Raw genomic sequence first — 15,320 nt, 5'->3', positions numbered from 1 at the left:
AAAATGGAGCAGTGAGGCCAGGCTGCCTGACAGGTACATGAGGCATACGCGCTCAACCAATAAGACTTAAAAAAATGGAGATTACTGTTAGTAAGAACATCTGGTATTCAGTAACAGTGTGTGTCTGTCTGATGGGATCTGAAGGAAGTATAAATAAAACATTACAGCAGCTGTCAGGTGGTTCGAGGCTCCTGCCTATGTCTTTTGCTAGTACAATAAATGTTTTTTAATGGTAATTTTACAGTGTTATCATATAGCTGATTACTACTGTATGTGATAATAACCTTTTCAGAGGAGTGTTCGTTCAGATACACGTTAAAAACAGTCAAGATTACTCTGTAATCATTTTATCACATTGATCACGTTAACGACATCTGCGAGCTCAGTCACGGGGGTGGGCGGAGTTTTAAAGTCTCTCCTCGCGCTGCACAGAAAGCAGGGCTGGTTTCTACTTGAAGCTGGTCCATGTGGGCATGAACTGTATGTGCTGTGTGGGAGAGTCCACATAGGAAGCAATGCACAACAATACCAGAGGCCATATTAGATAGCCAACAACATTCAAAAACAAAATACTGGCAATGAGAACTGCACACATTACAAGATAAACTTTTATTAACTTCAAGGCAAGCGCCTGACGCAACTACCAGTGGGGGCGCGGGATAACTTTGACTAAAACATGGGAGGGTAGACAACATATGACAGGCTAGTGACCAACCGTCAGCTTCAAAGCAGCGTGTCAAGTGCGAGTCGCCTCAAATGGATGCAGCTTAACTTCCTGGATTAACTTCCTGTATTACCCATCAGATATGTCCATACAGTGACTCCAGTTAGAGTGAGGTTTGCTTACTGTAGTGAATGCAGTGAACGGCTCGATGGATGGCGACAATCTTCCAGAAAAACAAGTGAAATCCTGATTGGTAGAAGATTTGTGAGTGAGTGCGAGGTGACACCATACCTAGCCAGTCTCTCAGTGAACAGGTGGACTCTGTGCATCTCCTCGGGGTCGTTTGGATCCACCACCATCAGACAGTGGAAATTCCCATCGCCCACATGGCCTGCTATGGGACCTGAGGGCAGAAGCCATCCACATTCAATACAGTGCCAAAAAACATCAGTTTTTTACATCACTTTCTTCTTCTGTGCTCTTCTGATGCATCAGTGCATCTGAGTCTTGTTTTTTGTTTTGTCGGTTTAAAAAAAAGAAGAAGATGTGATCAGTGGTGTGAGAGATAATCGGGTTCTCCAACATAATTCCAACCCACCATACTTGTCGGGGTTCCTGTGAGTTTATTCTCTTTCCCAAAATAAAAAACATGTTTAAGGTTTGTGGTTTTGACACAGTTGAGGAAATTGAATGTGCCTTACAGACAGTACCTGGTGTTATTCAACACTGGATTTTATATATTCTGATAAAGATATACCTTATTGGCTGGTGTTTTATCAATATACACAAAAAGTTGGAGTTAATAACCCTGTCATCTTACCTTTTTTTTTTTCTATAATTTCAGCTCCTCACAGTAAAGATGAAGCTGAAACAAAGTGGATCTATGTTGTAAAAGCATTTTTAAATTACACCAGAATGAGCCCTACATTCTGGAGCTTAACAAGAGTTCCTGTATTTAAAAGTTGTAGTATTAGGAGTTAAGTCTCATTCATTGATCCCTTAGACCTCAAAGTGCTTCCTTCAGTTAAAATATGCACCTCAAACTACACGTTTTAATCAACCTTCCTGCAGCTTCTCTACTCCACCACACGGGTCAGCTGACCAGCTACCAGAAAGCTCACTCAAACTAGTTCACTGAAATCCCAAAAAGAAAGAAATTATTTTCTTTTCATAAATTTCTATTATTTTTTTCTAACATTAAAGATAAATGCTTTGAGGAATAAGAGAGATTCAAGTGCCTTGAATGAACAACATGGTGTAAAATTCAGCTGTGGGTGCGCTTTCAGCGTGAAGTCAAGTGGATATAAGTGTGCTCACCTGTAAGTCTGTTCTCAATCAGGTCCTCCTTTGTCTCCACAATAATTTGAGGCAGTCGAGACAGAGGAACACACACATCTGTAGAGTAGGCCTACACACACACACACACACACACACACACAGGGAAGATAAGGTCATGATATTGGAAAGGCATCAAGCAGGTGTCTTGTGCAATCTTCAGGATTTAAAACGTTAATAAAGTGAGACATAAAAGTGCCTCCGAGCAGTGACTGTGTTAGTGTAGCACAGCGCTGTCACACAAAGCTTCACTATTAAAAGGCAACATATCCAACAACCTCAACTCGAATGGTACTGAGTTTTCACACAGCAGTGATAAGTTATAATAATATCACACTGCAGGCTGTGTGTAATCCCTTTGGAGCAATATTACATCTGCCCTCTCACGCTGTAATACACCTTCTTTTCACCTTCCTTAGTGTTAGTGCCAAGCAAAGGTGTTTTAGTGTACAGTTAGCTCCATAAATGTTTGGACGGTTACACTCTTTTCTGTCACAGTGGGTTTTAAATCAAACTGTCAAAATATGATTAAACCTCTTTATTCCACAAACGAGGTGAAACAGCAGAGGAGGAGAGAAACAAGGCACAGCACAGACTCTCACACATTTTTTTCCCTTTTCCATAGTTTATTAGGGGTGGGACCCTCTAACCTCAAGATACCAAGCAAACAAAACACAAACAAGAACTGCAGTAGCCAATAAGATACGACCACGCACTGTTTAGTTCACTGCTCAAAAATTAAAGGAACACTTTAAGGCCTCAATGGAAAAAAATCGTGCTGGATGTCTATAATGATATGGACTGGGTAATGTGTTAGGAAAGAGAGGATGCCACATTGTTTGATGGAAATGAAAATAATCGACCTACAGAGAAAATCATGCTCAAAGTCCGGTCTCTGAAGCAGGTGACTTTGTTTACCTTGCAGCCCAGTCTGAGAGCCAGAGCAGCGTACCAGGCATCATGACGAGCTTTCCACAACCGATTCCGTGTTTCCGTATCTCGAGCCCACTGAAAGTCTGACCCTCCGTTACTCTGAGTGATGTCCTCTGTAGAAACACACACACTGACCTTCAATGGGAGTTTGCTTGCTTTCAATAAATCACATTACATCCAAACTTTAACCAAAGAGAGAAAATCTGCTCCCACTTCCACAACACTACTGTTATGTGAATGTTAGGCAGTTGCCTTGTCAGAATAAATAAGAAAATTAGTTTTCAGAAGCACTGTCCTGAGATCCAGTGGATGGACCAACCAGTTTACAAATAATAATAAGCTTTGTTGGACACATCCCCTCACAGACAAATATTTGTGACTACTGTTAACATCTACGACAGTCTACAACAAAACCGAGGACCTTGAAATGTTTACAAATGGTTCACTGACTCCATGACTCTTTATTTTTCATGTTCGGGCCATATCTGGGAAACTAACACTAAAGCTCAATATCTTTCAGAAACTGCTTTATCTAATGGGAGAACATCTGGTCTGATATCAGCACACACACACCGGCTGTTTTAACCTGCTCCTCGAGGCTTTGTTCTGAGCCGTGGAACTCCAGGAACAGAGTTGGGGTCACGGGGTAGGACAGAGAGCTGAACCTGTTGCACGCATCAATCATCACATCATCCAGAAACTCTGGATCACACACACACACACACACACACACACACACACACACACACACATACAGGACAAACACACGATCAAAGGAAATGTAGGTAAGATGAATCTAAAGTCATTCACTTGCATCATTGCTGTGAAAGTTCCAGCTGTCAATAATTGGTATTGATCTAATTTTCATCTCTAGTTTGAGGATAAATTCCTCCCTCCTGGATTCTATACGGTCTTTAAGTGATGCTGTATGAACCCTGCCTCCGGGTCCTAAACTTCTCTGCGTTTATTAAGGCTGCTGTGTTTTAACACGTTTTAATGTTTTGTATCTTGTTCTATTTAATCTGAACAAGCCCCTAAAAACAGTCAGTGATCACTGTCGGCCTCTCTCGGGTTTTATTACCACTATACGTTTTAAAGCTCAGTTTTTAAAACCTTACAATGCAACTACAGCCCAGCCCATGCAGCAGTATGTTAATGACTAACCTCGTATTGTGGATGGATTATCTCTGTTGTTCTCCTGACTGAAGTTCGGTCCGTTTACAGCATCCTGCCATGCGATTGCATTTGTCCCTAATCATCGGGAACCCTCACGTTAACGAGTGGAAACATAGTTAGCGTTCATCCTCCAGCATTACTGTGTTTATGTTACGCTAACCTAGCTGTGTCACTAGTGATCACGTAGCACATCATTATATACCAGCTAGTCCAACTTCAGTAACCCTACAAACGTCACTGCTGTTTAGTTTTCTGTCTTCATTTATGTTGGAAGTGATAGCAGAGCTGCATGTTTGAATTTTTCAGAAATCCCTCAGTCAGAACATGCTATATCATGTTTAGATGGAAACTAGTGAGCCAACTCCCTGCTAACTTTGAACTCCGTTAAACTTCATAAATCCTGTTTTCATGGATGCCTGGATGTTAAACCTAATTGTTACACACTGATCATTTTATTAAAGTTTGTAACTCTCAGTGATGCTGCAGTGTTTGTTTGACTTTGGGACCTGAAGCAGAGTTTGGACCCAGAAACAGCTAATGAGGTCAGACTCAGAGACCGTTTTACCACTACCACTGCAAAAATCGCTTTTCTGAAAAGAGCAATAAAGTTTTGTTTCTTCCTCATTATGTCTATAAATCTTTATGTGTCTGTTTTCTCCACGACTGAGGCTTACGCTAAGAGAGGAAAAAATGCGTTTACAGTGAAGATAATGATGGGAATAATAGAACTGAGAGAAACACATAAATAAGGAATATTTAAGTGATCAGTTATGTTTTCACCATTTTCACCTTTAAACAGTATTTCAAACTTTCTACATTAGAGTACTGGACCCTCAACTTTTGATACACAGACCTTATTCTGTGAAACTTTGGCAATGTTTGAAATGTTTGTTTTTGAGTGCATTTTGCTAACATCATTAGGCAAATACGTATTTAACAGTTCAAAATAATCCAGAATTATCCCTTAACATTGAGCCCTCTGCATCACAGTGTGCCGTTATTTTGCATTATTTCCAAGTTTCCTGCTCACCGATGCGAGCGATGGGTACTCCGGCTTGTAGCGTCTGCACTGTGCTGTCTACAGCAGCCTGGACGGAAGGAAATGAGCAGACCGCTGACACCATGGCCTCTGGGATGCCATAGAGGCGTAATGTGGTCTTAGTGATGATCCCCAGGGTCCCCTCTGAGCCTACAAACAGGTTTGTCAAGTTATAGCCAGCTGACGTCTTCCTGAGGAGAGAAACCAAGACAGAAGCAAAGGTAAGAGGCTTTCAAGATCATAACGATACATCACATTTGGCTGGTGAGTACCTGGGACGGCGGCCCTTCCCGGCAGTGTGTACGATGCTCCCATCAGCCAACACTACCTCCAGGTTTATAACATTTTCCCTCATAGTCCCATAACGCACTGCATTAGTACCAGATGCACTGGTGGCAGCCATACCACACAGAGATGCATCAGCTCCAGGATCTGAGACAAACAAAGCACATAACCAGGGTTGGGTCAATTATTAAAAAAAAGGACACATCTGTAATCTGACAGTAACTTTGTATAACCCAGATATTTACAACTTGGGACAACCGTAGTGACCACTTGTGAATAGGAAGGCAGCTGTCATGAACTTTAATATTTTAACATGCTAACTGAGGCCTGTAGCACATGCTCACAGTTGCTGATGATCAGTTAATCAAGTGCATTTGATTAGCAGTACCTGGTTACTACCTACTCTCTTGTACTTGTTTACAGAGAAGCAAAGATTCCTGTACATGTGAAAAAACCCTAAAAACATCCTGCATTGAAGTATTATTTAGGTATTCTTCATCATTCCTTTTAACACTACCATCATAGTTGGGGGTTTTATCATCACATTATATTATTATATTATATTATATCAATATATGTTTTAACAAATCAGCATCAACATCATACAACATCACTAATTCTGTGCAGTAGTTTTTCTTTCATCTTTTGGTACAAGTTGTACTGACAGGTCACACCAAGGCCAAGATAACTAGCAGCTGTTCTCTTGGTTATTGCTGCTATGACGGTCACAAAGACCCCGACCGCCGCCCCTAAACGGAACACTCATGTCAAAAGTGTTGATTTAATGCATCTGTGTGAATCCCCGTGAATATCCTGACTGACCAACAGGAAACCAGAGGCCTGTGTCTCGCAGGTATGCATTGAGAGCCTTCCGAGTCACACCAGGCTCCACCGTCACATCAAAGTCCTCTGGGTGGAGATCCAGAACCTGTTCCATGTTCCTTAAGCTGAAGCACACTCCCCCCTGAAGGATGATGACACAAACAAACACAGGAAATAAGACTTACGACAGTTATCACCAAGATGACATCCTGCTGGTTATTGTTGTTACTAAAGATGTTAACTGTTCTAAGTGGGAGAAAGTATCACCACACAAATATCTCACCTTCACAGCTCCAACCCCTCCCTCCAAGCCAGTCCCAGTGCCAAAAGGGATGATGGGAAGTCGTTGCTTGTGGCAGACCTTTGCCAAGGCACTGACCTCCTCCACACAACGTGGAAACACCACCACATCTGGAGGACGACATCTGCACAGAAATAATGCAATGCTGTCACATTCCGTTTTTTCTACTTCTCCAAAGAACCACACCCATTCTTCCCACTGCTCCCAGCAGCTGAGCCAGAAACCACAGCTCACCACACACGTTTTTGCTGTCTCAGGTTGCTTTTTTTGCTCGTTTGCTCGTTTTTGCTGTCCCTGTAAGAGTGTGTTAGATGTTCAGGCTACCACATCAGGTGTTTCGTTGTTGTTCTCCAATAAAGGTGTATGAATCTACATGTTCTCGTGCTATAATCAGTAAAGAATGCATCTTCTCAAATCACAGCTTCAGGTCATCGGGTGCAGTTCCGGGTCACGCTGCTTCACTTCTGTGGATTTGTAAACATGGCCGTGAGCAACGCTGTAGCAGTGATACTGAGGGAGGAAATCAAGACTGTTGTAAAAAAGGCAGTACGAGTGGTCCCCGCTTTAGTTATTTTTTCTTTGTTCCGAAGAGAGCGGGAGAGCTTCGTCCTATTCTCGTCCTGTGAGTTTTAAATAAATACCTGCGGATGTACACGTTCAGCATGCTTTAACCAACTATAAGATCAATCTCGGAGCTGCGGAAGGTGACCTGGCGCTGGCAGAGGAGCTGAATATCTTCTTCGCCTGCTTTGAGACCATGGTACCGGAGGTATTGGAGCCACAGCAGCAACACGCCGCCCACAGCAGCACCACCCTCACCCTGGAAGAGCACGAGGTGAGGCGCATGCTGCAGGCTGTTAACTCGAGGAAGGCGGCGGGTCCTGATGGTGTGCCAGGTCGAATATTGAGGGATTGTGCAGAACAGCTGGCTGGGATCTTCACGAGGATCTTCAACAAATCCCTTGCACAGGCGACTGTCCCACTCTGCCTGAAGTCCTCCACCATAGTTGTATTAATTTCGTTGTACCTGTGACAATGACAATAAAGATTCTGATTCTGATTCTAACACTCAGCCAGCTTTCTAATGCAGTTTTACAGGTGGTTGATTTACAACTATTAATCTGACAAATACTTACTTCCATGTGGCAACCACCCCACAGGCAGTTTCTGAGGTTTGCATTTGCCTAAGAATACCTGGTGCTGCCGTTTGGGCTGTCTCTCACTCCTCGTACCTTCGCAAATGTGCTGAGGCAGCATTTAGCTGCAGTGGTCGCTTTGCTCACTGCCATGCCGTCATCACACAGATGCAGCCATTTATACCTGCCACAAGGCGCTGCAGTATTCTACCAAACCAAAGGTGTTGCTACTCAGACAATATTGTATCATGTGTGCTGATAAGGAGGGGAAGGAGACAAAACCAGAAGCCAGGACTTTGTCAAGGTTTTTGCAAAGTTCTTTCCACAAGCTCAAGTTTTTAAACAGTTGCAAAAGTTGCATGACCAACTGACACGCCACAAAGATTGTGTTGCACGACACAGGATGTGTGGTCAAAATCGTCATCAGACACAACCAACGTGTTGGCCTTAGCTCAGAGAGAGGGGCCTCGACATCTTAGCCTCTCCAGATTATTGGCTACTACATGCTTTATATAATATAACACAAAGCAGGAGAAAAACTAGTGTTGCATTGGCCGGGAATCGAACCCGGGCCTCCCGCGTGGCAGGCGAGAATTCTACCACTGAACCACCAATGCTTGCTGCAACAACTTTTGCACAGAAAACAGGGGACGGCCCCACCGGCCAGTAGCACATTTAGCATTGTTGTCAGCCCTGTGTGTGAAGAGTAAGGGTGGATCTCACTGTAAAACTGAAATCAGCTGACGACAACGCTTTTCAAGGCGTACATTAACTGAGGTAAATGATTCGCTGATTGGACACAGGTGAACCGAAAAACTTAAGGGAAGCTCGATAGAAAGCACAATAACCAAAGTCTACTACACAAAATCAATTAACTAAACAGATTCAGTGTTTGTCGTCACAATATAATTTCCAAGTTACTGAATATCACATCCCCCAGCTTGGGCTCTAGAACTAGTTTCCTGGAGAGCAGCTGGACTTTATTTCTCTCCAGAGTTACCCTAGGTAAGAGACGACAGGCAGCGGTGTGTATAATTGTTTCCACCTGGTTCACTGCCTCTACATTAGGGTTTTCCCAATGGGTCATGTTATTTGTGCGACAAACCACAGCTCAGTGTACCCAGCCTACTTGGAGTTTCTCGGTGTAAGTTAAAACCAACAATTACTTGGATCCTACTTCAATGGGGAATAACTGCAGGAACTTTTGCACAGAAGACAGACAGTGGCCCCTCTGGCCAGTTATTCACATAAGAATATAGTGTTATGGCCCTTGCAGGGGCTCCTGTCCAACTGACCTTGTGTGGGTGTGTCCTGCCATCTCTCCTGCCTTAGGTGCCACCTAAGCTGACTCTAATCAGCAATTAAGTGTACTTAAGGCGAGCTCTAGTGCCAAGTTAAGTGGCTTTATTGTCATTTTAACCATGAGCAGTCGTGCAGTACACAGTGAAATTAGACAGCGGTCCACCAAGACCATGGTGCTACATGTAACAGGCTATCAACAAAGGGCTACATGAAGTGTAAGTGTGCAAAAAACAAAACGGCACAACACCAGACAGAACAGAATAATGCCGACACAAGACGGTGCAATAGAAAAGTGCAACAACGACAGTGGGTTGTGATAAAAGTGACTTGACGTGTGTGTGTGTGTGTGTGTGTGTGTGTCAGTCCAGTCACTGATCTGTTTAGGAGTCTGACAGCTTGGGGGAAGAAACCGTTTTGCTATCTGGCAGTGAGGGCCCAACTGCTCCGGTACCTCTTGCCAGAAGGTTGAAGATTGTATGTTAGGGGTGCGTCGGGTCCTCCACAATGCTGGTGGTTTTGCATATGCAGCGGGTGCCAGAGAGCCTCGTTGGTTTTTTGTAGCTAGTGAGCTGTGCGTATGGTGACTGCTTTCCCCTGCTCTGTGGAGAGGACTGTTTTGGTGACTAACCCTTTTTTTTTTTTTTTTTTGACTCACTGTTCAGTTTATTGACCAACATCTGGGTTTTGTTGTTTTCCTTCTCTAAAAGGTGATAGCGGCTTGCCTCTCTTTCAGTTTAATTTAACCATCTTGCCTCCCTGTCTCCTTTTTAAAATTTGGACACCTTTTGTTACTTCCCCCTCATCTCCTGGACCTTTTTAGGGTAATGTCAGAATAGGTTTACACTTCATTTTAACACCTAGGCAGCACAACATCTGTCAATGTTTGATTTCTGACTAAGAGAGAAGCAGATTTAAAGGTGTGCATTTTATAGATTCAGATTTAAAAAAAATATAGAGGGAAGAAAAGTAAGACCTGCATTGGCCGGGAATCGAACCCGGGCCTCCCGCGTGGCAGGCGAGAATTCTACCACTGAACCACCAATGCTTGCTACAACAACTTTTGCACAGAAAACAGGGGACGGCCCACAGTCCAGTAGAACACTGTTGTTTAGGGTTTTCTCAGTGTTGGGTACTATATGTGAAGAGCAAGGGTGGATCTGAATGTGAAACTGAAACTGGCTAACAACACAGTCTGTCACAAGACAATGAACACCTTTCAAAAAGTGCTCACTACTGTACCAATGCCTGATGAATCTTAAATGGCAAACGTCATACTCCATTTCTTCCTTGGATCCTACTTCAGTTGGGTACAGAACAAAACTGAGGTGTCCCTAGGATTTATACTGGTATGCTCAACTACTCAGAGAATCTGGAAGCTCTAAGCTTTTGAAGGTGTTCATTAACTGAGGTAAATGATTAGCTGACTGGACACAGGTGAACCGAAAAACTGAAGAGAAGCTAGAGATAAAGTACAATAACCAAAAGTCTACTAAATAAAACAAATTAACTAAACAGATCTAACGTTTGTTGTCACAATAGAATTTCCAAGTTACTGAATGTCACATCCCTCATGGTAAAGTTTGGTATCATTAAACTTGACTGACTGATTATGGTTTTAAGATAAAACATTTTGTTTGAGTATTATCTTTATAGCACTGCAGTTATCTTTTACAACATGACATTCAACACGTTTAGTCTTTTGTATTTTGGACTGTCACTGAGGGAACAATGAATTTGTAGACGTTGCTTTAGTCTACGGTTTTTAATTTACACCAAATGTACTTTGATATGGCCTGTATCAATAAGGACATGAAAGCATTTCTCAGAAATATAAAGAAATATAAAAAGTGAATCTTTTGAAAAAACCAGGAAACTGTTATGATGCACGACCATTAAGATGAGTCCCAGCGTCCTAGGAGTTACTGGGTTGAAGTTAAAAAAAAGTATTGCTTGCTTATTGCGCACTAGGCCTCCCGCGTGGGAGCTTGGGATTGTTTAGCTCAAGAGGCCTAAACAGTTTCCTTTTCATTCTCTATGTTAGTGCTAGATTTCAGGTGTCATATTTTTGACCACCGTGACCCTTGTGCTGTTGTGAGTTTGAGATGCGCACTTTTAAAAAATTTCCACTTTTAAATTTCAGGAAACAAGACAACTTATGTACCACATGAAACAGATCTCAGCGATCCTTGTTCATTCATCAAAAGTGAGAAACGTTGTTTGTAATGAGAGTAAACCAACAGATTAATTTCTCAGGTGTATCTTAAAGGTAACAGAAGTGTCCACTGTGATTTCATTTACTTGATTTGTTTAAGGAAACTTCTATCGCTTGGTTAAAGGCGGTTAGATTTAATCAGCTGTGGTAAAATGGCATGGTAAATGATAAATGAACCTGTCTTGATGCATGCTCAATCATCCAGGTAAGTAAATCCCAAAAAGTGGATTCTGTTCATCTGGACGTAGCGGTTTCAGTGGGAGAAATGTTTCATCACTCACCCAAATGACTTCTTTAGTCTCAGCTATATAAAGGAAAATCTTTCTGGTGGCTTGTGGAGAATGATGTTGGGTACACCATATACCTGATCAAAAACTTCATGAATGAAGAGGCAGCAAATTTTCTAATTGTGTCCAGATGAAAAATTATTTTCTATTACCATACTGTAGGTGCAGCCTCAGGTGTGATGACGAAATCACCTGTGCCCCTCCCACAGGAGCTGGAATTTCTACTAAAGGAGACCACAGGTCAGACAAACAGAAAGGCCTGAGTCAAATCCCGGTCTCTCTCCATTTTCATTTATGGTTGATGTTCAATTAAACATCTGCTTAATGCATAGATCATTAATTATTCAAAATCACTTTTACATTTTCTCATCTTTTCATCTCGCTCAGAATTTGCACAAATTAATTAATCAAGACTGCATTCTTTTTCTTTTTTTTCTTTTTTTTTTTTTTCTTCAGGACCCAGTACAGATGCTGCTTGCACATCTTCACTGCTGTTTTCAAAAGTGAGCACTTTGCGGACAGAAGGTGAGCGTGTACAGCACGTGAAAAGTTCCTAGATTTTTAGCACTAGTGATGCTGCTGTAACGCTGCTTTGTTAAAATTTTATAATTTTTTTTTTTTTTTGTGTATTCCAAGAGAAACAATGTAAGACTAACACTGCTTTTCAAATATTTATGTTTAAATTTTAGCTCCTTCAGTTCAGCCAACTATGGCTGGTTATAAGCATGACCTCAGCAGCTGGACTTTCTCTTCACACCAGAAGCTGTGGATGAAGACTGAGCTTCAGGATCTTGGACTGTGGCCTGGGTCTCAACCAGTGCGTAACTCCAAGGGAATGCCACTTCACTCCGGTGTCTCCCTCCACAACCTGAGCGGCTGACCTACCATCGCTAAATTTCTTCCAGCTCCACCCCTTCTTTATATGGAAACCAGAGTGTGTTATCATTGTCAGGTTAAGAAACAAATACATCTTGCCATGACTCCATGGTTGCTTTCGTCTACAAGTGGTCTCTGCTGGTGTGGGCAGGCCATTAGTAATTGTTGGCACCACTGGTCAGTATTACATCCTATCCTCATGACTGACATGAACTGGTGTGCTGACAATCCACGATGGCTGGAGAAACTGCCCAAAAGGTTTACCGAACTTCTCCCTGCTTTTCTTACATACAAAAAGGCCATCTGCAAGTCTTTACGGATGAGCTGAGGTGGATTGACAAATCTCCAGCAGACATGGCAAACCAAATCGATGAACTCATGCACCACAAGTATGAGCTCACCTGGCATACCTCCATGCCACAGACTGTGTCTGGGACTCTGAGGCAGGAGCACAAGGACAGGGGAACATTGGGCAGTTACAGAGGAAGGGGGGGGGGAAAAAAACCCCCCACAGGAGTTCAGGTCTTCTGAAACATGTCATGTCCAGTTATTACATTATGAATGAAAACTGGCTTATTGTTTCATGGATCAAGGTTCAATTTGAGACGGTAAGGTCCTTGGAACCAGGGAATGGCCAAGCGGTACAGAGATGTAGGAGTGGAAAAAGCCGGCTACCGAAGTGAGAAAGTGTCTGGACCATCTCCAGCTGTTCGCTGCATGTATTAAAGATAACTTCAGACATTGTCCTGAATTGATTATTCTGTCTGGTGGACATGTCTGACACAGGCTGTAGAGTCACACAGGTAAAAGACAAGCAGTCGTGTTTCTAATTAGGGCTGCTCGATTATGGCAAAAATGATAATCACGATAATTTTCACTGAAATTGAGATCTCGATTATTTGACGATATTTATTTAACAATGTATTGAATAATGGCTTTAAAGATTGTGCAAATACTGATAACAGTGCAAATGTTTGGAATATAAATGAAAAATGTAAACATCTATGTTTAGTGAACTTTGTAGTGTTGCTCTGTGGTGCAGCTACGACACCGTAGCAAAGTTTACACACTGTCTACTTGATCCACGTCTGACTCCGCGAACCCATAATGTTTCCGCACCACTGAAGTCGTTTTACCTCTCTTTTCAACCAACGGCATTCTTTCTTCAGCAGCCATTATCCTCTCCTCTCCAAATAACTTCTGCTTAGCTTTCCGAACTTTTCTCGGGTCCTCTTAATTGTTGTGACGCGTGATCGAAACGCAGAGAGGTGCGCTCGATTTGCCACACGGAGCAGCGCGAGAGTAAAGCACGAGGGAGGTGCTAATAATCGGCTCAGTCATTTTTAATGATCGTTGAAAGCCCAGATCGTAATTTAGATTAAAATTCGATTAATTGAGCAGCCCTATTTCTAATAATATAAATCAAACAGAAGGTTATGAAGATAAAAGCTGTGAGACCCCTCTAGAGAAAGTGTGATTGTTATCATTACATGAAGTAACTTAGAAATAATGTATAAGATTTAAGGTCAGCACTCACAACTTTTTTTTCTTTTTTTTCTTTTTTTAAATCAGATTACCTGATGGTAAGCATACAGCTATATAAACATGTTGGTGAACTCTAAGAGGTTATAAAGAAGAGTGATATTTTTGCAGAAAACAATTTACTTTTTTTACATTTACAATCTGTTATTTATATAAACAAATGTAACTAGGAAAAAAGGTACAGTGTCAACTGTTTCTTCCTCATTTGGTGGTTTTTTTTTTTTTTTTTTTCCCTTCCATCCATCTAAGTCTCTCTGCCTCATAGAAAGCAGACTCCTGAAACTCCTTCCATGTCATTTCCTTGTCTATCCCTTTATCTCATGTATAGAGTACACTTTCGAAGGGCAGCAGATATGTTTTCCTGCCACTCCAGGGAAGCCCGTATGAATGTGTGGACTATTTGGTCCCTGTGGCTGAATCTGCAGAGGTGGCCTGCTTGTTGGGATTCTGGGCTTTTCCTCCGTCCTTTTCTCCACCCTCTTCTTGGTAGCGTCCGGTTCCCTTTGGAAAAATTCTGTCTGAACAAATTCTTCAAAGGGCATTTTAGGGTTACCGATTCCCTCAGCAGCATAACTTTGATGTATCTTCTTTGAACAATAGAAATACGGCACAGGCCCTCGCTGGTAAAAATAGTGGATGGAAGATCCATCTGTCTCATATTGGGACTTGGGCTGTCCACAGGCAAGACAAATCTTTGTCTACCTCCTTTTTTCTTCAGGCTGCTGCTTCTAAGATGCGTTCCACCATCTTCTCTATTGAGTCTTGTGTCAGAGGTGTAGGCAGGGCAGGAGGAGGTGGGTTATAGAGAGCTGGCTCCATGGTGACCACAGGAACACTGGTTGTCTCACTCCCTTCTGTTAAAGAGTGCCACAGTTGCTGAGTCTGCAGAAGTTTTTCTGGGCTTGTGCTCAAAGAAGTGTTTAGAAGCTTAGCCAAGTGTTTCACATAACGGGATATGTGTAGCTTGAATGTGCGGTGCAGCAAGCTGTTGGGATCTGTAGCAGAACGATGGACCATGTTTGCATAATCTTGATCCACAAGCTTCAGGTCTTTCTTCTGCTTTGCAGCAAGTCATCTATTGCCTCTTTCATGGGTCGTGTCCAGCGTGTGTGGTCCAGCACAAACCCGTCCACCTGTCTTTATGGGTCCAGTGCGAGCACTCGATGGCGAGGACTACATCGATAAAGGTAGAGCTGTCTGGGAAACGATAGTAATAGTTCAGTGGTTGCTCATATCATGTAGTAGTAGTGGTGCCAAATTGTTTGACAATACTAATATATTAACTTTCACATGACTGTAGGTTGCTGGATGTCTTCTGATGAGATCTCCTGCTTTAAAAGTGCACTAGCAGAAAATGGGTGGGTCACAGGTGGTGCTGGTGCATGTGATGCCACGGCTACCTGGAGGAGG

At 42.5% G+C, this 15,320-nt stretch overlaps 1 protein-coding gene and 2 non-coding genes across 3 annotated transcripts in view; all 3 read right to left on the bottom strand.

Moving 5' to 3' along the window:
* The window catches only part of ldhd (lactate dehydrogenase D), a 56,050-nt gene that overhangs the window by 3,844 nt on the left and 36,886 nt on the right, over positions 1-15,320 (bottom strand). The window contains exons 3-10 of the mRNA XM_063477610.1: positions 6,538-6,679; positions 6,255-6,396; positions 5,420-5,579; positions 5,139-5,338; positions 3,506-3,634; positions 2,918-3,045; positions 1,982-2,072; positions 956-1,067 (exon numbers count right to left, since the gene is read on the bottom strand). Of these exons, the coding sequence (XP_063333680.1) occupies positions 956-1,067; positions 1,982-2,072; positions 2,918-3,045; positions 3,506-3,634; positions 5,139-5,338; positions 5,420-5,579; positions 6,255-6,396; positions 6,538-6,679 (1,104 nt within the window). The remainder of the gene's footprint in view (positions 1-955; positions 1,068-1,981; positions 2,073-2,917; positions 3,046-3,505; positions 3,635-5,138; positions 5,339-5,419; positions 5,580-6,254; positions 6,397-6,537; positions 6,680-15,320) is intronic.
* On the bottom strand, positions 8,238-8,308 carry trnag-gcc (transfer RNA glycine (anticodon GCC)). The gene has a single exon. It is a non-coding gene; the product is annotated as a tRNA-Gly (tRNA).
* On the bottom strand, positions 9,968-10,038 carry trnag-gcc (transfer RNA glycine (anticodon GCC)). Its single transcript has one exon. It is a non-coding gene; the product is annotated as a tRNA-Gly (tRNA).

This window comes from Pelmatolapia mariae, linkage group LG7, assembly GCF_036321145.2.
Source record: "Pelmatolapia mariae isolate MD_Pm_ZW linkage group LG7, Pm_UMD_F_2, whole genome shotgun sequence".
In the NCBI taxonomy this organism is placed as follows: Eukaryota; Metazoa; Chordata; class Actinopteri; order Cichliformes; family Cichlidae; genus Pelmatolapia; species Pelmatolapia mariae.
This window is presented reverse-complemented; position numbering and strand designations above follow the sequence as displayed.